General features: G+C 37.8%; 1 protein-coding gene across 9 annotated transcripts in view; it reads right to left on the reverse strand.

Moving 5' to 3' along the window:
- Positions 1 to 23: 23 nt before the first annotated feature.
- Positions 24 to 21,999, reverse strand: part of LOC105248586 (CREB-regulated transcription coactivator 1) — a 29,733-nt gene continuing 7,757 nt past the window's right edge. For 3 of the 9 annotated variants that reach the window (XM_011253455.3, XM_011253449.3, XM_025414038.1), the window contains 12 exons: positions 12,356 to 12,623; positions 10,751 to 10,850; positions 10,401 to 10,554; positions 9,148 to 9,240; positions 6,210 to 6,362; positions 5,693 to 5,881; positions 5,316 to 5,477; positions 3,927 to 3,932; positions 3,191 to 3,253; positions 1,534 to 1,608; positions 1,230 to 1,386; positions 24 to 919 (listed from right to left, as the gene is read on the reverse strand). In XM_011253455.3, coding sequence (XP_011251757.2) covers positions 711 to 919; positions 1,230 to 1,386; positions 1,534 to 1,608; positions 3,191 to 3,253; positions 3,927 to 3,932; positions 5,316 to 5,477; positions 5,693 to 5,881; positions 6,210 to 6,362; positions 9,148 to 9,240; positions 10,401 to 10,554; positions 10,751 to 10,850; positions 12,356 to 12,623 — 1,629 coding nt within the window. In that variant the 3' untranslated portion in view covers positions 24 to 710. Of the gene's footprint in view, positions 920 to 1,229; positions 1,387 to 1,533; positions 1,609 to 3,190; positions 3,254 to 3,926; positions 3,933 to 5,315; positions 5,478 to 5,692; positions 5,882 to 6,209; positions 6,363 to 7,261; positions 7,310 to 9,147; positions 9,241 to 10,400; positions 10,555 to 10,750; positions 10,851 to 12,355; positions 12,624 to 21,999 lie in introns of all 9 variants that reach the window. The other 6 variants (XM_011253450.3, XM_011253452.3, XM_011253451.3 and 3 more) reach the window with 6 other exon arrangements.

Raw genomic sequence — 21,999 nt, forward strand, 5'->3', positions numbered from 1 at the left:
ACTTCTATGTCTTTATACGTTTCTTTTTTTTTTTAATATGCTCTTCCATCGAGGAGCATAATCGATCGTAATCTTCTCTAAACTTTAAATTGGCCTAAACGGTAGATTACTTCACTATATAATTGCATTATAATAAAAGCATGTATAAATCAGTAAACATTTTTCTTTTGTGCTTCTTAGAGATCATACATGATACAATGTACAAAGTAGTGTAAAATAAAAAAAGGGTTAATAAAGATTTTTTTTATATTACTTAATCGTCAAGTAACGGTTTATCACGAGCGGGAGACATCTTTCATTGACCACTGACTTATTTCCAGAAAATGTCTCGAAAGATTTTTTTGTGGACATACTATCCTCAAGAAAACAATGCAGATCTCCAAATTTGTATTATGCACGATTCAAGCAATAAAAAAAATGCGTTATTAAACGAGATAAAAATATTCACACGAAATCTATATATATAAATTCGTATGCTATATAAATAAAATTTACTAAGAAATTTATTATTTATACATAATTTATTATGTACTGACGCGCTATTGATTCCCTGCAAATCTGTCAGTGCCCAAAAAGTATCCCAATATGTCAAAGTGTCTTAAGAATTAATCGCGACACCAGGACAGAATTTATTTTATCCTACACAGTAGTCGATACGGGAGAATGTGTGTGTGTGTGTGTGTATTGGTAAATGAGTAAAATCTCTTCCCTTAAAGTCGATCTAACCTAAAGTGGGCTTCGGCGCTGGAATCCGATATGACCATTGTAGGGTCGGCTAGCATTTGTAGACCGTCCACGTCGATTGGATCGAGGCCTTGTCTAAGGGCGTCGTCCGATGGGAACATTTCCGGATCAAAATCTCCCATCATCGCCGTACCGAGGTCCTTGACGAATTCTGGATCGTCCGCACCGGAGAAGTCTGCAACATGGTATTTATCGAGATTCCACCATTATTTTATCATTTCAAATTCCATCGCGAAATTATTCACGGAATTGAAATAAATCATTATTTTTCCATTTTTTTTCGACGAAAACATAAGCCGTATCATACATAAATGTATTAAATATTCTTAATGGATAAAAAAATTGGCTTTGAAATATTATCGTAAAAAAAAAACGCAACGACTTTATTCCGAGAATAATAGATAAAACGAGCGAGATATTTCACGTCTTGTCACGCGGGCGCGTAATTAAAAAATTCATAGCACGTATATCCGCGGGGAATATACCTGTGAGAATAATCGTAGGTGTATTTGGAGTTTGCGGTGTGAGCTGCTGGGTAGCGGTGGTCGTCGTCGTTGCAGGTTGATACGCCATTTGCGGACTCGTGCTGAAGTACCCCGCGTCCCCGCTGCCTAATTCGCCCCCGACATTAATCATGTCGTTCTGAGAAACAAACAACATGAGGAATTTAGTAAAGAAATCAAGCATGTACGCGCGCAAGAAAAGAATACATCTTATCATCTTTACTGCTTCTTTTTTCGAACATTAATAACGACGATTTACGAGACATACCTTGATGATTCTTCTCACCTGCGTATAATTCGTGGTATGATTCGGTGACCCGATATACGTCCCGATCGTGTTCGTCTGCACCGGCGTGTCCATCTGAAGTAGAGAAGAAAAAAAGGGAAGGTCGTGGATGAGCCATCTTATAATGAAAAAACTTGGCGAGATTTACAATCGATGCGGTCTAATCCGAGTCGTTCTTTAACGCGACGTTGATTCATTTCGCGTGTAACGCGACCCCCGTCCCTTATAAATGCTTTTTATAGAACGGTATCGCGGGAGGGAAAACAACGGAAGAGGAGTATAAAGGGAGAAACCCAGTACGATCGAAGCCGGTAAACGCTCGGTACGCGCGTTCGCTCTCCAGGTCTCCGGAAGATCGCCGTTATTTTCTCCTCAACTTTGGAATCCATTACGGCATTAGTTATGGTTCGATTTCCGGATACTTCGTTTCGCTTAATAGCCTTTGTCAAATGAAATCCCTTTTCGCTTAGCCGGCATCCGGTAACGGGCTTATTGCTTCCTGTATCTCTGTTTATTTCCGTTATTTCATGTATTCATGTACTTTTTTCTAATCCAATTTATTTGTCCGACGTTTATCCCGAAATTACCGATTCTTCTTCCGAAGAGAGGAAAATGATTTATGAAACTGTGACATTACAATTATACTAAATGATACTAAATAACTTCGAACAATCGATAGTTTGCGCAGATAAGGCTATTTAGCTTCGAACGATTTTTTATATATGTCGTAAAATATCAGCGTGCTCTTCATTCCTCTATTAACTGATGAGCTCAATGCCATCCGCGTCAATATCAAACGCTACGGTAACGGCCACTTGTGAGTGCAACTGAGGGAGCGTAAAGAGAGGGTATCGCGTTAAGGCCCCTGCGTCCGTGAAACTGGTCCTTCTGAAGCGCAGCACGCATATACACGACATATGTATGTACATTCTACATGTGCATAAGAACGCGTTTCCGAGTTTGCGGAATATCGCGATTATTATTAACCTATATTCTTATAATGACGATGATATATTCTTATATAATGATTTCATCAAGAATCCACGCGATTATAACGCATTTTCCTGTCCGTGTATCGAGTGACTTTAAAGCGTTCTTTGGACGCGGTAAAATGTTTTAAACATCAGAGACATATATATATGTACATACACACACGCACACTAAGTGTGATTTTTTTATTGCAAGAAGGTAATATTTTCCCTTAATCCGCGAATATATATATATATATATATATATATATATATATATATAAAATCCTGGATCTGATATTTTTCCTCCGTGCAATGCGAGTCTCACGCAAGGGAATACATTTGACGCGTACATATTCAATGCTATATGAAAGCCGTGAAAGGAGCACGGTACTTGAGAATTCGCATTTTTTTTTTATACCGATTAGTAGCGTATACATATGAAACAGTGTATTAGTCATACACGTTTCTCTCTTTCTCTCTCTTGATTCAATAAGTAAATTTTAAATATTAAAAGAGATAATGATTCTACGATCGATCTTTTATATTAGTTTATACATTATTAATTTTATGACTCGAAGAATTTAGTTTCTTGCGAGCCTTGTATAAAAAAGTATACGGATGGTACCGGACGTTACTATCGAATTTGCACGAATAAAAATGTTTCACAACTAATGGCGATATTTCACCTCTATCTGCGTGGTCCAGGTGCAACCGAGTTCCATCAGCTGTTGCGCGAATTTCGGCCACTCCTGAATTATGAATGCAGGCAACAGATAAATAGCAAGACTTAAGACATGAGTCTAGCTCTTAATATATAATCAAACGTAAATATCCGTTTTTTTTCATAATAAAACTAATTTCGATAAAGATCTATTCTGAGAAGCGATACTTGCGATCATGCGATCCTAACTAATTATAATTAATTTCATATTAGATATATCTCTCTCTTTCTCTCCCATTAACTAAAAAAAATGAAGAATTATAATTTGACGCTTTAAAGAATGGGAGGTTTGACGATGTAACTGAATAGAATATCAAGTAACTCCGAGTCAGAATAATTCATACGAATCATTCGCTTGGAATAATTCATCGCTTAGCATTAATTATAGCTTCGAAGGTCAAATCTTGCCTGAAGAGGAATAATGTTGAAATTCACGAAACCTATTAGCTTGTAAACGTTGATTCGAAAAATCGTGTTTCATGCGAAAAATATTTGTTACATTATTAATGCATCTGTTGAAATATGTAAATGAGAAATTTATGAAGAGAGTATCAAATTTAAGATTTTAAAGCCAATTGAAACAGAATTGAATTTTGTAATTTCATTAAAATTTCAATGAATATTGTCGATTCGTTTTTTTTTTTTTTTTTTCATTCTTGCTATACTTATTAAATACAAACACCTTAGCGTCAGATACTTACCAGTCCCTTCGACATGCATAAAAAAAGATGGAGCGCCAATTAAGATCGGGTATCTTTTAATTAGTCATAATTGATTGTACGTAATTTTTATATAATCAAAATTGTTTATGAAAAAATCAGCGGGGAAATCAGAGAAAATTATATATATCTTTAGCGTTTCCGTATCTGTTGCGCGAGCAATCGGAATTAAAAAAAATTCATTACGACGATTTGAAAGTACCGATCGCCTTTATCAGCAATATTGAAATGAAACGCGCGAGTATTTCTGACGTTACGCTCGTGCGCTCGTGTATACCTGTTACAAGCGTTATAGCATGCAAAACGCTCCCTCTTTCTCTCTTTTTCCCTCTCTTTGCGGAAGCCTGAATGCAATTATGCGCGCTAGAGTACCGTGTAAAACGTGCAGCACGTGTGTTTTACATTTCAACCGCGAATATAGTGTAAGATAGGCGGATTGAGACAAGTCACAAATCTGGCGAGTTTTCGTAGGCTACGCGCGTCGAAAATCTCGGAACGATTGTTTATGAAGACAGGCTGTCCCAGAGAAGTCGGGAATTGTACGAGATGAATCGAGAAACATAGTACGACCGAAAAGGGAATGATTTTTCTTTCAAAAGTCGAAATTCAAAATAAAACTTTTTCACTTGTTATTGTTTCATAGAAATTGAAAATTGAAAAATTAAGGAAATGCACATTTTTTAATTTTTAAACAACTTTGTATCATTATCGAATTTATCTCGATAATGATTATAAAAATCTATATTTAAAAAAATACAATTTTCTCTCTATTAAAAAAATAAAATTTATTTTAGCATTTTATAGACATAACTTTTGCAATAACTTCAATTATTTTAAATCATTTTATTAAATAGTAAAAAAAAATTATATTTATAGTCGAACAATGTGACATAAAATTTATTAGAAATCATATTGAAGCTTAAAAAAGTGTATTATTAATTTTACAAATTTCAAAGTTAATTTTCTCGTGCAAAGAAAATTTTATTATTTTATTCTCAACTTATTTTTATGCTTTTCGGTTATATTACTTGTCCCGATTTATCGAACCTGTTTTATCTACGACAAAGCTTCGATGACAAAGATAAGATAATGTCGAATGTACAACTGGACCACTAGCTCTGACGTGTCAATCGAATATTTCCGATAGCTTAAAAGAGAAAAAGAAATTGTTTTCTTTCCTGAATAAGACTGTCAAACGAATCAATTTAGGTTTTATTAAGTTTTAAAATATTGCACAATTGTCACAATACGCTTATATAAAAATTTAAAAGTTACTCTCGGAGATGTTCGTCCACATGACACTTCGCGAACTCGAACACATAGGTCAGTCCTCTCTTTAATCATGCTTAAATAAATAAATCGCTCACGTACCATTGTGAATTGTTCGAAATCCTGTTGAAGGGCCGCCGCTTGCGCCTGATTGATGAAATAAGTATTCTGATCGATAACGTCGGACGTCAAACTGGGCGGACCCGGATGTCCTGTAGGACTAGGCGGCGCCGATGGATTATTGCTGTAACTTAAAGGACTTCCCTGAAACAGGAAATGCATGTTGCTCTTAGACTTGTAAAGAACCGTTATTACTACAATAAAGTTTATCTCTTGTGAGATTAATTAAATTAAATTATATAGCTTCTAGCATTAGAGATTATTGCAATCTATTGACTATATATTCGAAACACACACAACACACTGTACATATATAATAATTTATCAATAGAGTTTATATGTACGAGATGATTTCTCACTTGAACTGTTAGACTAGGTGACGATTGCGGTGAGGGCCTGTTCACCGACTGCGTGGATCTATACGATACTAATGAATTGAGCTGTTGCTGTGATTGTTGATGTTGTTGTTGATGATGTTGATGTTGTTGATGTTGATGTTGATGTTGTTGATGTTGTTGATGTTGTTGTTGCTGCGACTGTGACGTTTTCTGAAAATCGGGCAACGGGGAATGATAATTACTTATTAGCGGCGAATTAGTTTTAAATTTTATCGTACAACGATATCAAAATTAGTAGTAACATTTTTCTACATTTCTTGAATCGATAATTTTTTCGAAAGATAGAAATAAAAAGACTCGAATTTTTTTACTAATATATAGTTGTCAGAAGATGTCAAATATATAGACATGTAAAAAGAATCGCATGTGTGTAAAATGCGACACTTGTATCTAAATACTTTGTAATACAATACTATTATTTGCGGATGCGTACACAAGTACAAGGGGGATACAAATTTTCGAAACGATCGATACTAACTGGACTTTGCGGCGGCACAGGACTGTGCGATTGTTGATAAATGTAGAGGCCGGCAGTCGGGCTCTGAGACGTCGCCGTCGGCGCCGGTTGCTGCGGATAGCTCTGAAGATCCTGTTGCGAAGTACTTGTGCTGTTTTCCAGTGCCACACCCTGCTTCATACCCATCGCTATTAACGATCGATCGTCGCTCTGTCGCCTCTTTCGTTTTGCTCTCTTTTTCTCTTTTTTTTTCGCGCTTCCGCGTAACTAGATTCAACTCGATAGACGCTACATAATCGCAACAGGCTCGCGATAATCGATCTCTACGTCATTGATTACAGCATCGGACTTGCGGAAGCGGTTCGCCGCGACAACCGAGTTGCTTTACTAAATTGCTGAGCAAACGATTTCGGCGCACAAGAGTAAATCTCGAGAGGACGCGTTAGATATTTATCGATTCTGCTCGCTTCTGGCGATCGGGGATTGATAATGAGCACATCGGGATACGATAATGAGCACACACAAATTGTTTCGGAATAACAGAAATTCTGAGCCACGAAAAAGACACGTTCCAGGGAAGAGAAAAATTTGCAAACTGGCTAAAGATCTCCTTGAGGGAATCGCTTTTTAATCACATTCTCGATCGCCAAAACACGCATCAAACATCATACAGAGCCAATTATATCGCTACATTATGACGCAAAAATGAATGATTCACGTAAATGCTAAAATTACTTTAGAATTATCTTTGTGTAATGCTTATCTCTTCCTTGTGTTATATCGCAATATTATCGCGATATTATTTTTTGTTTCGTGTTTATTTTCGAACCCGTTGCGTTGGCGAACCCATTGTACGATTATTGCTACATACGCATTAGCATACATACGTTTCGCTCTATTGATTGATATTTCGATTATTTATCTGCAAGCTCGGTGCTATAACAAGCAAAAACAGTAAAAACCGCCGACGGCTTTTTGACAGCCATCGCGCGACTAGAGGCAGCAACACAAGCGTAATACTATTATATTACATACGTTCGTGAGAGCTGGTAAAAACTGGTGTGACTACTAACCTTACACGTGTGAAGAAACCTAGAGTTAACAGGCACTGATAAATGGTTCTGCAAAATAACAAACACAAACAACCACTACAACAAAGGCAAAATAAAAAATAAATAGAAAATTAAGAGAGACGCACCGACATAAAAAAAAAATAAAAAAAAAAAATAAAAAAAAAACGCGCGTAAAATTTCGTTCGAACTTTTCCAATTCTGTCACTGAAATTGTCACGTCCTGATATTAACGAATGGGAAACGAGCGACAAAATAAAATTGCGTTGAAATTGTCCGATATATTTTTTCTCCTTTTTTCCCATTAAAAATCTGTCGCATCTGTAGCGACGTAGTTTCCTGGCGAATTTGCTTTGCGATTTACATAATTTTCCGCGTTCGCAATTGACGATCGAAATTATCGAGCGGACTCGATAAATGTTGTTAAATTCCGTATTAATAATGTCAGGACGTATTTAGGTCACAAGTGCTTTCCACAGCGTGCTCTACAAGTTTCATTTCGAACTTAACGCTGCGTAACCGCCCGCAACATTATATTCTTGTTACACGTTACCATGTTACACGTTAATCATGAGATAATTACATTGAAAAAAGAAGAAAATCGATATTCAACCACGATAAAATTTGCGTATTTAAACATTGAAAAGGCATGCCGCGGATTGCTTTTTCAAAAGTGAAAGACTCAAATCTTTCTCTGCTTAAAAGGCAATGGCAACTTTGACATAGCGATACTGAAAGTAGCATGAAAGCAATCCAATTACATGCGAAAATTACTACTGAAGGAATCATTTGTGTTTACGTAATACGCGTGATTCGCTAAATGTGATGCTTTTCGCGAGGTGATACTTCTAAAATTTTCTACAATTTTCACTGTACGCAATTTGTACCGTTAATTTCTCATTTTGAAGATACACTTATATATATATATATATTTTTTTTTTTTCTGAAAGCAGTTGCAAGAGATTCTGGCACTACTCTAATCGAATCGTCTAACATTTAAGAAAGCACAGAAAGCATAGTGTTGTTTTCATGCAACCATTGCACCTCCTAAGTTACATTCTCCACAACAAACAATATAATTACACGGAACCGAGGTAATATTCTCCTACTGCGATTACTTGAAAAAAACCATATGCATCTCTCAAATTTTTATTCCCATGATGCGAAATTTGTTTATTTACATTTCAAGTCTACGTTACGTATAATTACAAAAAAGTTTATTCTAGCTTTAGATATATTTAGAAACTGCATTTCCCTCGATTCCGTAATCTGCCATTGAACAAATACGAAACATCCGAGCAATAGATCGTCGTTACATAAACTTAATTAAATGTGGTGAGCAACATATCCTTGAGAAGTTTTCCAAAATAGATGCTAATAGTGTTCAGGGAAGCTATTAGGTAACTATTTAAGATTCCAAACGGGTTTTCGACTGACGAATTCCATAGCGAATCCGAGCCAATCACACTTTGGTGCTGTCAGCGATAATTTACGAAATCTCATTAGGATCGGAATTGAATCTTTATTCGTTCGCGAGATATCGGAAACATTTCGATCGCTTCGGATATTACTTGGGTATTTATAATAAATTAAATAATGAAAAATGAAGTCACTTCGAAACGATTCCGATAATAGATAGATAATAATCTTCCTCATAGATTATTTCGGATACTTCGTATGTTCTGCAACATTTTATGGCAGCGGTTCTTAATCGAGGTCTACGAGTTCATACGCGAAACGAATATTTAAAAGAGGAATTTTGGGCTCTTTGGAGAATTAAGTGAATTCTAAAAAAAGATCCCCGGAATTCGTGTCGCTCGTAATTAAAAAGCCGCTGCCCTATAACAGTAGGCACAATCTAAGTAATACGGGGCCGCGAGGATATTTACTTGGACGCTTGACGGATCCTGTGAAAAGGACAGCCTACCAGCTTGTGCCAAGCTGGTCGGCGACAGGTTTGTGGGACTGCTCGTTTGAGGACTCTGGAATATACCAGCGGTTCGACCATTTCAAAAAAAGATTTCCGCATATTTTCAAATTTGCTAAATCCTACTTGTCTACGAACCTTTGTTCGTACAAGATTGCAACTCGATATTTTATATATGCGCGAAAGAATGAAAAAAATATACGAACGCGATTGCCCCGCCAAAAAGAGAGAATCGCGGGGGAAAACGCGATGCGAATGAACAATTACGATATCGACATCTGCCTTTTAAATCTTCTCTAATTGGATATCCTTTCGTCGGCGGTATCAATTGTAGTACGTTAAGTTAGTTAAACGATCTCGCTTCGCGCTCAAAAGCAAATTGGTTAATATCGACGATATCGGTCTTTCTAAAAATAAATAAATGCTTTCCCGTAAATAAATATATGTTATCAACCTTAAAGTAAAACTTATCGAATTGACACAATCATAAACAATCTTATTACATAACGAAACACACGCATATATATAAATATAAGATAAATATAATGTCTTAGCATTTAATTTTTCTGAAATAGAATCTTGATTTATCCAAGATTTTATGTAACTAAAATAAAACCTGAGAAACTCTATATACAAATGTCAATCTTTTATTCGTCAAAATAAATCAAAGAAATTAGAGATTAAAAATTTTTATTTCTGATCTACACGTTTAAAGTTTAACTGAAATATCAAGGTATTGTAGTATAAAGACCAGACAAATTAAATTATCCGTTAAATGCCAACAAGTAATTTCATATTTATTTTTAGAATCTATTTGGCGATTGTATATTCGCGAGCAATAATCAAAATATTTTCGTATTTCTTATTTGACACGTGCAAAATCTCTCGGAGGAATATATCTATGTGTGTACGCGCGTGCCGATAATAGATGCGTATTAATAGCATTATTAACACTCGCGCAAACTATCCTATAGTACGCTATCGTTTCGGATGTCGTTTGACAGATACTTTCTCCGAGAGAGAGAGTTAAAGATAGATAAAAAATAAGAAAAAAATATAATTTAAAAAAAGAGAGAAACATCGCTGTAAAAGCGATAAAGACTCGTTCAGAAACGTGCAGCCTCGCGTAAAGTGCGTGTAAGATCGAGCGGAAAGGAAAAGAGAAAACGTTATTTTATAGTCGATAGTATGCCATAATCGATCGGACAAACTTACGTTGCTGAACGGCGTACTACTCGAAAGATCCTCCTGAGGATCCAGAGGAGTGTGAAGTGGTGATGGAAAATGTACGTTGCTCAAGTCGGGCAACGACCCCGTGTTGTTCCCTATCGGTATTTGCTGCCCCGGTGGTTGCGAGCTTGGATATATGCTGAAACGGAAAATTTCGCGAGGATTGTTACGTTAATGCGGAATAAAAAATGAAAAAGAAAACGAATGCAAATTTTATCGAATTTGACTCCACGATATCGACGTAAGAATCGATTGTGTATTCAATCGAAACACTTTACCGAAATCTTTGTCGCTTGATAAAAGAGGTAATTTCTTTAATATTCAAGGATACGTACTTAATCCCAGGCACTCTAGGCATTTCGCACGATGATCTTGGTCGTTCGATGAAACCGTGATGAGGATCTCTGTTGTCGTTTGCGGTCATAACGTGCTGATCTGTTAATTACAGAATGCCATTTATAAAGCTTCGCAATCTCGTGATGGGGCATCGTAAAAAACGATTTAAGATTTTAATACGTCATTCGCGTAAAAATAATGCATTTTCTAATTCCACATTTTCTGCGTTTACATTTGGAGCTATATATTACTATGCGATACTGAATATAAAACGGTCATCTTGGTATGGATCGTCCGTTACGGTTGTGCAGTATGCATGTGTTTCTCAAACTAGCTATCCAATTTCTACGGAGCAACATAATACCGCTTACTAACGTTACTGTCGTATAATATTTCACATGCCTCGTCTAGCGTAAAATCACTTTGTTGACTTTCATGATTTGTCGAGGTAATTTTGATAGCCTTTATCAAAAATGTAATGTATTGTCACTGCTCTAAAAATTTGGCGTGTCGTGTTGCCAGCAAGAGAGAAATTAAATTTTATCCATAAATAATTACAATGATATAAATTATATCATATTATATATAAATATAATAGGTAATATTAATTTTTGTTGACGTGAAGAGTAGTATTTTAAAAATAAATAATAATTCAATTTTACGAACGCTTGTTCGGCATAAACTAGAGGCTGTAATTAGCCCCGCGAATACAGGACGTAAATTAAACCGCAAGAATTTCGGATTTATAGTTCGAAGTTACGAAAGCGGATTACGCTGTGTGTGCACTTCAAAGGCAAACTCGCAAGAGGTCTGACAGGTCTTTTGCAAAATTCCGTAGGCAACCGCTTAAGAGAATGGAACGGTGTCGCGATATATAACGAGGTAATATGGTAATGACGAAATTTCCGAGCCGAGTTATTCGCGTCAAAAAAGAAGCTTCGCGAAGACGACGCTATTTTACATAGATGAGCGACTAAGTGACGCTAAAAAAAACTATATTATTCTCTTTATACGCGAATATTAGATCATGCTCGAATTTTTAAACGAGAGAGTAAAAACGTGATCCTTTTCGTCGCGAATGCAGATAAATCATGCAAATGTGTACGACGCATCATTTCACCGGTCTTGTAATAAATTATTAGTGGTAATAAATGACGTTTGCGCGACAAGTTTCATGCAGGGTGACTTTGATTAATCGCCCTTCCCTTTACAGACAGACTACGAGGAAAATTACGTTCAAAGAAATGTGATACTTTTGACAGAAATTAGATAAGATACATCGGATGTTTCTCAACCGCGATAAATCAGAATGTATATGGATCGAGAGACGAGAGGGGGGGGGACTAAGAGTTATGTGTTTTTAGGAAATAGATATTAGAAAATAGATAGTTCCGAGGCATTAATTTCCATAGATAAGAGTACTTCGACGAAACGCGTTATATTGCGTAAGATCCCGTCATCTTAGATACGCAACCGACGTGATGAAATGAATACGCGATTTTTCCATAACTTTTCATCATGAGAAGAGGGAAAAACCCGCATCTTCCTTTCTCTAACAAAACAGGTTTCAAGATTTTGCAAATAAAAGAAAAAGGAGAACCGACATGCATTGCTACCTCGTCGATGAGGTATGGCGGAGGTCGATTGGCAAGCTTCGTTGGCGCTTTGATGAAGAGCCGAGTCTGAGTTTGTTCTGCGCCAGGTATCAGGCGGGGGTGGCGACAGGTAAGGGACGCCGCTGTACGGCGATGTGTCGTGTCTCTTCTCCATGGGTCGGGATCGCATCGGCCCCACCCCCATACTCCGGCTTCTGTTGTCGCTGCGGTACATCATGGAGTTGTGTTGCATCTCCTCCAGGTTGCTGAGCGCCGTCTGCAAAGATGTACGCGGAATATCCTTGAGAATTTCAATCGACAGTACGGTAGCGCGGGAGCGTGCAAACAAGTTGCATACATACACACGTACACGCGTGTGTGTAAGTGTGTATAATAGCGACAGTGTAAAAACACGTATAAATCGTGCGATAACAGATAGTACGTATAATGCATGCGTGTCATGCATTTTTATTTTATTGTATTTTTATGCAACTGATTTGCATAAGTCATGATTATCGTGTGATATACGCGTATCTCTCACGAGATTTCAGTGCGTCAAAATCATTTCGGAGATAAATATTCGAAATATTGTTTCGGAAAGGAAACGATTGCATGGATTCATAAACGCTATTCGCGATTCGATTCGAGTTCAATGAAACTGAATAGAAGAAAGAAAAATAATTACATATCTATCAGAAGTCAAATTAATCTCTCCGCTTTACTTTTTGTAAATTTTTTAGTCTCACAATCAGAATAACGAGATGCTGTCTGATACTGAAATTGACAAGTTTATAAAAAGTAGAACCGACCAATTTGGTTCCTCTCAGAAGGGGATTATAAATATTTTCAAAAATTCAGATTGTTAACGATAATTAATTAAAGCCTGTTAAAAAGACTATTTCGCCGAAAGCGAATTTTATCAAATAAAACGCCAACGAATTTTCGCCGAATTCACGAGATAGATTCGTGCGCCTTTACATGCAAGGGGGAGGAGAGGAGTCGAAGGGAAATAATTCACTTCTATCTTCGTGCTACGATGGAAAAACCCGTTTTCTAAACGCACTTCAGCACCATTCGACCAGCCATTTCGAGCGAAGAATTTTCTCGTTTCGCGGATCCCGTCTTAAAGCGTCTCTCGTCTGTCTACTTTACGACCCTACTGTCGCGCGTGTCGCCGTTTATGGACGGCGATTAAAACGATGTGAAGAAATTTAATGTAGCTATTTCATGCCGCGATCCCATAGAAATCCCGCCAAGTATTGAGTGTCTCGCCAGAGAGAAATCATTACGCGTTGAAAAAGAAATCGGTCGCGTCGACAAATAAACTTTATCGAGACATCTCGCTTTTTTCATCATATGCGGTGAAATTACATGCCGGAATAATCTATGGAATATATCGCCATCTCACGCTTTCCGTCACGGCTATTTTTGCCACGCATTTGATTATCAAGTTATAAGCAAACACAGTTGCGATCAATCTCCCTTTACGCCGCCTCTCGCCGCGACGACATGTGCGACAAGGGATATTCCCGAGATGCAACATCTCTGCTTTATATCCTGAATAAAAGAATCTGCAAATCTGCAAATTGGATGTCGCTAACTCGGATCGGATGATACTTGCGTTTCTCCTTCGAGAAATTCCAGGTAACAATTATTCATATACGTCCTTTCTATAAGCTTAAATATTGCTCTTTGATATTGAGTTTATCTGTTTGAATTTTCTTATAATAAACCATATCCGGCTTTACAGATTTACATAATACGCGAGTAAATAAAATTAACCGTTACAATTTATAACACAACAATAACTTCGAATCCATTTAAATTTTGCGACACTTTTCCGAGAGAAAAATCGCGGCATTAAAAAAAAGTGACTTTTAAAGTCCATTTTAAAAGAACATAAGCGCCGGATTTTAACGGAGATAAAACGATTCCGCGTGGGATTTCGGGCTTCCTGTTTGCGGCGCGGACCGCGAATTCAATAAAGAAATCTCTAGCTGCTCCCATGTTGGCCGCCATGTGTTGGCCGAACGTGGGTCGCACGGCTATTACCTAATATCAGTTGAATTATGCGATAAACACGAAACATCTCTTCCATCATGGGCGTAACGACACTGGACAAACACGCGTGTCATCCGCTCACTAATCATACTATTAATGTCGAAAGGCGTTTCGACAATCACGCCGAAAGTGGATACGCGAGCAAAGTTAACATGTGGCGCGAGCCTTTTCGAAATTTATTAAAACCACACATATGCAATCTTATTATCAGATAAAAAGTTAAATCTCTTTCATGTGTATTGTACGTATGCACGTAATCTCTTTCCATACTCGATCTATATAATCCCTCTTATGCGATTGTATCTCTTATATTGCGAGAAATTTTTAAAATTCTCGCTTGTCAAAGTAATGTATATTGCGACGCAACAGTTTCCACGTACTTGGAATCACGCCGATGATGTAACAACCAAGTCCAGCCAAGCGAGCGATAGATTTTATCGAAGATAGATTTTATTTTGCGAGGAAGTCTAAAAGCGCGGTGATACAAGTCGTAACGAGGGTCGCTCCCTACTACGTTAGGATACCTCATTTGCATAATGTGCAGAATATCATCGTCTGACACAGTGACGATGCAAGAATAGCCCCACCGCCACTTTTTTACGCCGCGCGCACGAATAATACACGCACAAATATACACACGTGGCTGTAACGCACGCACGTATTCGTCTCATAGTGTATGATAGAATAGACGTTAACATATTCCGTCGCATATCGAAGTACACGCTCGCGCTCTCCCAGTTTTATATAAAGCCTTTGCTGGGATAAAACATGTCCAGAAATATAAATAACGATGTTATAAGCAGCCACGAAATGCCATTAACTCGGATGATTTATGACGCAAGTTTCGATATAAAGGGGAAAAAATTTGAAACGCTATTTTAATAAAATACAAAAAGAAGAGAAAGTTTGTTTGAAAGAGAATCTGTTCCCCTTCTCGCCAAGTTTGTAAATAGAGATTTTCCTATATATGAAAAATGAGAAGCTGACGAGGGCGACAAGAAGTTTCTCATAATTATAATCGTCGAATCTCTTTTTTTTTAAGCAGGAGTATTAAAGGCACTCGAGAGAGAAACTTTCCGGGAAAGAAGCCGAAACTTACTAATTACATAGAAAATCTGAAAACGTAACGACTCCGCACGAGGGTCGACGTCTCCCCATTCACAACTTTCCCAATGTCAGGGCCGCGGGCGTCGCACGAGACGGCGCGACGCGGCGCATCGACCAAGCCGCGCGGCGCTCGTTGAAGAAACGTGCCTTCATTTAATCGTCAACGCTGACAAGGCTCGCGAATTCTCCATGTCGAGCCGAGAGTCAGACTCGACTCCGTCCTCGCGTGCGGCAGATCGGCACGTTTATTCGAGAGAAAGAGAGAGAAGATACAAGAACGGCCATGCTCTTTCAAATATCGTGTATTTTCTTGAAAAATCTGCCATCGAGAACGAATAATTCATTTGCGAAGACAATGAGACGCGATCAAGGCCGCGTCTGTCGCTTAGAACGAGTCGGCGATGTTTTCCGTGCGTCTCTTTTTCACTGCGTGTGTTTCTCTCTCAATAAGTTTCAACGGATTAAAGAGAGCGTTGTCGACGGCTCATCACGTGCCGACAATCGGAATGGACGCTGCGGATGCACACGCGATTCTTTCTGTCTCTCTCTTTCTCGAGAGCTCTCCTCCTCACCTGAGTCTCGACACGAGGCCCAGCGAGAGTTAGTCTCGCGAGAGCAATCCCGTGACGGACACGCGAGACACAAAGCTCTCCGTGATCGATGTTACGTTTACATCGCATCTCCCTCCTTCCTCTTCCTCTTCTACTTTTCTCCTTGTCGCTCCTTCGAAGAGGAATGTAATTATTCCGTCATCCATATTCAAGAAACGAGATTACGTGGACTCGCGCTCCGAAGTGGATGGCAAATGTACGGCACGTTGCGTCGTTATTCATCAAAGTGCAAAGCACTACGTTGCACATACATACATATGTCGCTTATAGTCTGCTCCCCCTCCTCCTTCCCTCCTGAGAATAGAAAGCAGCGAATTTAAATTCAGATTTTGCGTCGCGATACGAAAGAATTGAAAAGACTTCTTCTCCGTCCGCGAAATAATCATAAGAGCTAAAAAGTATTATACTTTTGGATCTTTTCCGAATCTCCGAAAAAAGGAATTTGCTCATTTTATTCATATGCAAAATCTGACTTCAGACCTCTCACCTACAGCAAAACAGACTTCCAACGCGAAATTCCTCGCAACTTTCTATTAATCGTTTATAATCTTTATATTCATTTTATAGCGACTTTCTATTAGCTACTCACATCTCTTACATTTGCATATCGTTTCCTTGGTTTTCAACGAGCAATATTAGGCGACTATATAAGAAGAAATCTGTTGGAAAATGTGTCATCGATGTAATTCTATTTATTAAATTTTTACGCAAATGATTACAAAATTTACCATTCTGACACACACATAAGAGCGTAGTTAATATTTTAAATTGAGATTAAAGTTCATAACTAATTCTTTATATTTTAATTTCGCTAAAAGCACGCGACATGTCTTTGATCGGAAAATTATATTCCTTTCTCGCAGGCGATAATCTGTTAATTCCCTTTAAAAAAAAAGGAAAACTATTTTCGAAGGTTGCGCACGCGTCAATACGCAGAGAGTTTACGCCTGAATGATGAGAGAAAGCGCAATGCGAGGTTCAGGCAAACCTCCAGGTTTAATTGTGGCGTAATTGTTGTCACGGAAAAAAATTAAAATCTTAATATAAAGTATTAATTTTAAGTACCGATATAACTTGAGCATCCGCATATATATGCATAATTATAAAGTCGTATAATATTTATACTTGGTGCTTAAGAAATCTTGCGACGCAGTTTATAACTTATATCTCCTCGGCTTGAATGAACTTTAATTTGGTTTTAAGGCCGCGCGATACCGCCATTAAATATTCATCCGGCTTATGTCCTTCGGCTCTCACAGATGATATTCAAGGACACCGCGGCCGATCGAACGCCGATGACACTTTCCAGGTTGTAATTATATCTTCGTTTGACCTCTTATGCAAGTCGACCGTCCGATGTCGGATCGCTAACGGTGCAGTGGAATGAGAAATTATGGAACGAGGCAGAATCCCTCGCGCGAATCGCGCCGTGTAAGGATTTTCTCAACGAGAAAATCAAAGACCTTCGGCATTATCGGTTAATATTACGTAACACGGGAGAGAGACGATCAAACTTTTGTCAGAATTGCGTTGAGAGAATTCCCGCATCAAGATTATCCTCCTTCATGATCTCAATCTAACATCTACTTTGATACTTTACAGCATAATCAGATCACTCTCGTGTGAAACTATTTAATTTCTAATCCTGTAGAAAGAAGCTATTCTTTTAAATGTCCAAGTAAGAGACGGTTCATTTATTTAGGATCCAAAAAATAAAATTTTTATATAAATTAAATTCATGAAAATCCTTTATTAATTTAAAGACTTAAGTGGGAAAATTAGAAGTATGAAAATTTTAACTCGAACTAACTTTGAAAAATACTCGCTCGCTGAAAAATTAAATAAAGATTCATCTCGAATATCAAGTCGCAAAACGAGAAGAGAATAAAAACGTACAATTAAATTCTTATGATTTAACTGCTTACGATTTAACGGCGACATATAGATCTTAATTTCGAGCGACTCCAAGTATTTTTATACACCCTTGTAGAACGAGAGAACGTGCGAGACACGTCCTGTATGAATGGGGCGAGAAGAACCGATCGTCGTCGCTTCCTTCCTGCGATCTCGTGCTCGCTCGCACAGTTCTTTGCTCCAGCGACCTAGGTTCCTACCCTTTGCCTCTCAATGACAACTTTGCTCCACCCCCACACTCACGTGCACACACGTACACGTACACATGTCTACGTCGCGACGACCCGCCGTCTGCCGTCTCCCGTCTCCCGACGGCGATGACCCACTTTGGCGAGGATACCCATCCGCCATTCAAGACTGCTAGCTAGATAAGAAAGATGTAGGAAACGCGCCTTGCATCTTTAACCGAATTCGTTCGTACACCCCGTATATAAACGTGCGATACGCGTAGATAACCCGAATCGCTCTCTCCTCGCGATTCATAATTTTCCTCTTTCGTGATTCATAAATCATCGCGAGGCGGCAGTAATAAATCTTACAGAGCGGGGTCTTAAACGGATTGTTTCCTTCGTATATATTGCTGTAGGCGAAATCCCCGGGAATCTCGAATGCGAAACGACCGTTATCTTGGAAAATCGATCTTTGAGGCTACGATGGATGAGCGGATCGAGGAACGACGATGTTGTTTTCCAAAACAAACACTCTTAGGAGACAGTACATCGATGCTCCTGGACATTTTTCGACATATACAACCTGTCTCGATCCTAAAACGATAAATTCGCAGCGTCAATCGAAACTGCAGCAGCGGCTGCGGTTGTCGACAATCGACACTCTGGGAACAAATGAAACTAGTGAACTGCGAGTTACCTGCACGACGATCAATATTCCGTATGCGAGTACACACACACACACACACATACACGTACACACTTGTCGCGAAGCACGTGTACGCGGCAGTGTTTGTTTTCTACCATATCGCCGGAGCTTGCACGGTTGTTCGCATCATTGGAGGGATACTATCCTTTCATGCGAACTTTCCTCTAGACATTCTAAAGGGTGCAGAAACGTCCTGTTGGAGACGCTTTCTTTTTGCGTTTCTTCTTTCGTTTTTGAAAAGATACTCAGATAATAAATTAATCCTTCGAATTTAAATTTTTCATTACAAAGTATAATTTTTCAAGATCTCTTTTCATATATCAGGTACGTTTAAATGAAATACAAACTGAGATTTTTTATAGAACAACGATTTTAATTTACATTTCAGATAAACGTAATCGGAGCCAATATTTTTAGCTAGCTGCCATTTTGCGATCTTAAAAAATTACGACAATCTTACTATAAGTGGGTACGCTAATGTTAGGTATAACTGCGAAAGATGAAGTGACAAATGACATAACGGTATCATCGATCGTATCACATTTGAGATACTGCTATTTATATTTTTCTGAGAATGAAGGCTCGTACGCGCATCGTCTACGGAGTTGCCATTCAATTAGATTGCACCGAGGCCGAGCCGAGCTCTCGCACGAGGCGTCCGTCGTCGTCGGCGTGAACGGCGGATAGGTGCGCCACGACACGTGCGCAGGAGCAGAAATCCGCCGGAAATTCGATCGATTCGGTGCGAGAGCGCGAGAAAGTTGGACGACGGCGGGAAGACGAGCCGCGGATGCAATCGCGAGCGACGAATGATCGAATGGCGACGGGGGAGAAAGAGAGGGAGACAGACACGGGGAGAGAGAGAGAAAAGTCTTTTGACCCCGATTATATCTGCGGAAGAGTAGGCCCCGATACGAAACGAAACATGTTTCTTTACGCGATCGAAAATTGGCCTTGGCTGCCTTCGGTAGCAATGCACTCGCTAATCGCGAATGATTCTTAGACGCCTAGTGCATGTGCACTCGGACTTTTGAGATACGTAGATTGGGTAGAAACGAGCGTTAACTCTGTTCAGGGTCGACACTAGCGAGATCATTTTCACAGATTCAAGATGGTCACGAGATGAAATGTATATATAATTTCGCTTCTATTTTAATCTCAATCATATTTTTATGCATCCTAGAGAATTTCGAGATAAATTTAATTTATGTAGGAATTGAGTTTCTAACTTTGCATCTTAAGTAGATAAAATAGATGAAATAGTTTTAAAAATAGTAATCTATCTGAAATATTTAAATAAAAAAAGAAAGAGAGAGAGATATGAGATAAAAAATTGAGATTAAAAATTAGAGAAAAATTTCGACTCGGATACCAGAAGCTTGCTGAGAAAGCAATTTGTCGCTCCAACTGGCAACGGAAATTTAATGCAACGCAGTGCATACGGGGGTATAAAGTGATATATAGGAGACTCGCGCTACCCTCGAACCGCGCGCTGTATCAAGGTCAGAGTGTATTAATAAGCACGACAAAGCTCTCTTCGTGGCATTGCGATACTTGGAGACTAAACAATGATTTCTTATTGTCCTCCATGATCGATCAGTCTCGCGCGAAGCTATAAGACAGCTTAGAAAGTGTATCACTTATTCAGGAAACTCGCGCGCACCCACAAGGTCTGTCAGTACGAGGAAATGCGACTGCATTATTCCAAATTACATACAATTTCGCGATACACATGTTATCTACGTTTCAGGTGAAACGCTAAAGATCGACCGGAATTCGAAACACGTTAACCAGAATTGGTAAAATTCCATTATTTTTGGATCCATACCAGTGGTAAAAATCGGTATTTTTCGGAAAAAACTAGTAAAGAATTGGTCTTTTCTAAAAATATTAAATAAAAAATGTTTTTATCGATATTCGTCGATTGAGAATATTTTTTTAATTTAAGCTTGATATTTCAAATAAGCTTTATATATTTCTATAATTTAAGATTTATACTAAAATAAAATCAATAGATTAAAAGAAGCGACGTAAAAAATAATATCATTTCTATTACAAGACATATACATATATATTGAATGATAAACGCAAATTAAATCTATATATATATATTATAAAAATTTTAAAAATTCTGTTATTCTATATATATTTTTTTTCATTAAACTAAAAAAATTAATGTAAATTTAATGATATTTACATTTCCAAAGTTTTTGTTTTAAACATATATTTTATAATAATTTATTTAAATAAAAAAAGACTTTATTATTATATTTCGATTTTCTTAATAGTGATTAGTGTGATTTATTCCATAAAGTTATATGAATATATTTCAATGTTACGTATTAATCAGTTTTATAATTTTTGTCAGTTTTTTCATTGGATAAAGTCAAAAAACTGGAACGCTTACGGATTTCATATTATATTTTGTCTCATTCGTGAAACAGATAAGATCGTTTGACATTAAACTATTTCCTGTATGTGATTTTCGCAATCGAAAATGTATTTTTTAATTGATAACACGTTATAATCCTTAATCGCGTATTTGATTCTACCGTGAGACGCGATAGATCGTAATTAATCAAATTACGAGTACAGTGTAATCCGATTGAATGGTATATCGAAACGCATCGGCACAATCGATCGAATTATTGTTGTACTATGTAATCTAATTAATTTTCAACGATTGCAATGGTGGACAGAGAACAGCGCGAACGAGAAAATACGGAGGGTCAATCAGACGAGTTCATTGATTCGATTTAATTCACGGTTAAATTCGCAGACGTTATTTTTTTGTTTTCGCCTCGCAACAACTTATACGACATTGCATATTGTTGTATGCATTGTACATTTTTTAATTGGTTTGTTGTAAATTTGTATGAGGCTTTTTTGTTATGAATAAATCGAATACACGAATTCGCTCATTGTTAACTTATCTCCGACAGCAGTTACATATCGTAATTTCCGTAAAATAAACAATTACATCCACATTAGCAAATTACAGCAATCGTGCAATGAAAGGCCTATTCTATAATCCCAAGTTATTAGAGTGATAATACGATCGGAAATATCGAATTAACGTATCAC

Source organism: Camponotus floridanus, unplaced genomic scaffold (genome assembly GCF_003227725.1).
Source record: "Camponotus floridanus strain SB8 unplaced genomic scaffold, Cflo_v7.5 scaffold75, whole genome shotgun sequence".
NCBI classification, from domain to species: Eukaryota; Metazoa; Arthropoda; class Insecta; order Hymenoptera; family Formicidae; genus Camponotus; species Camponotus floridanus.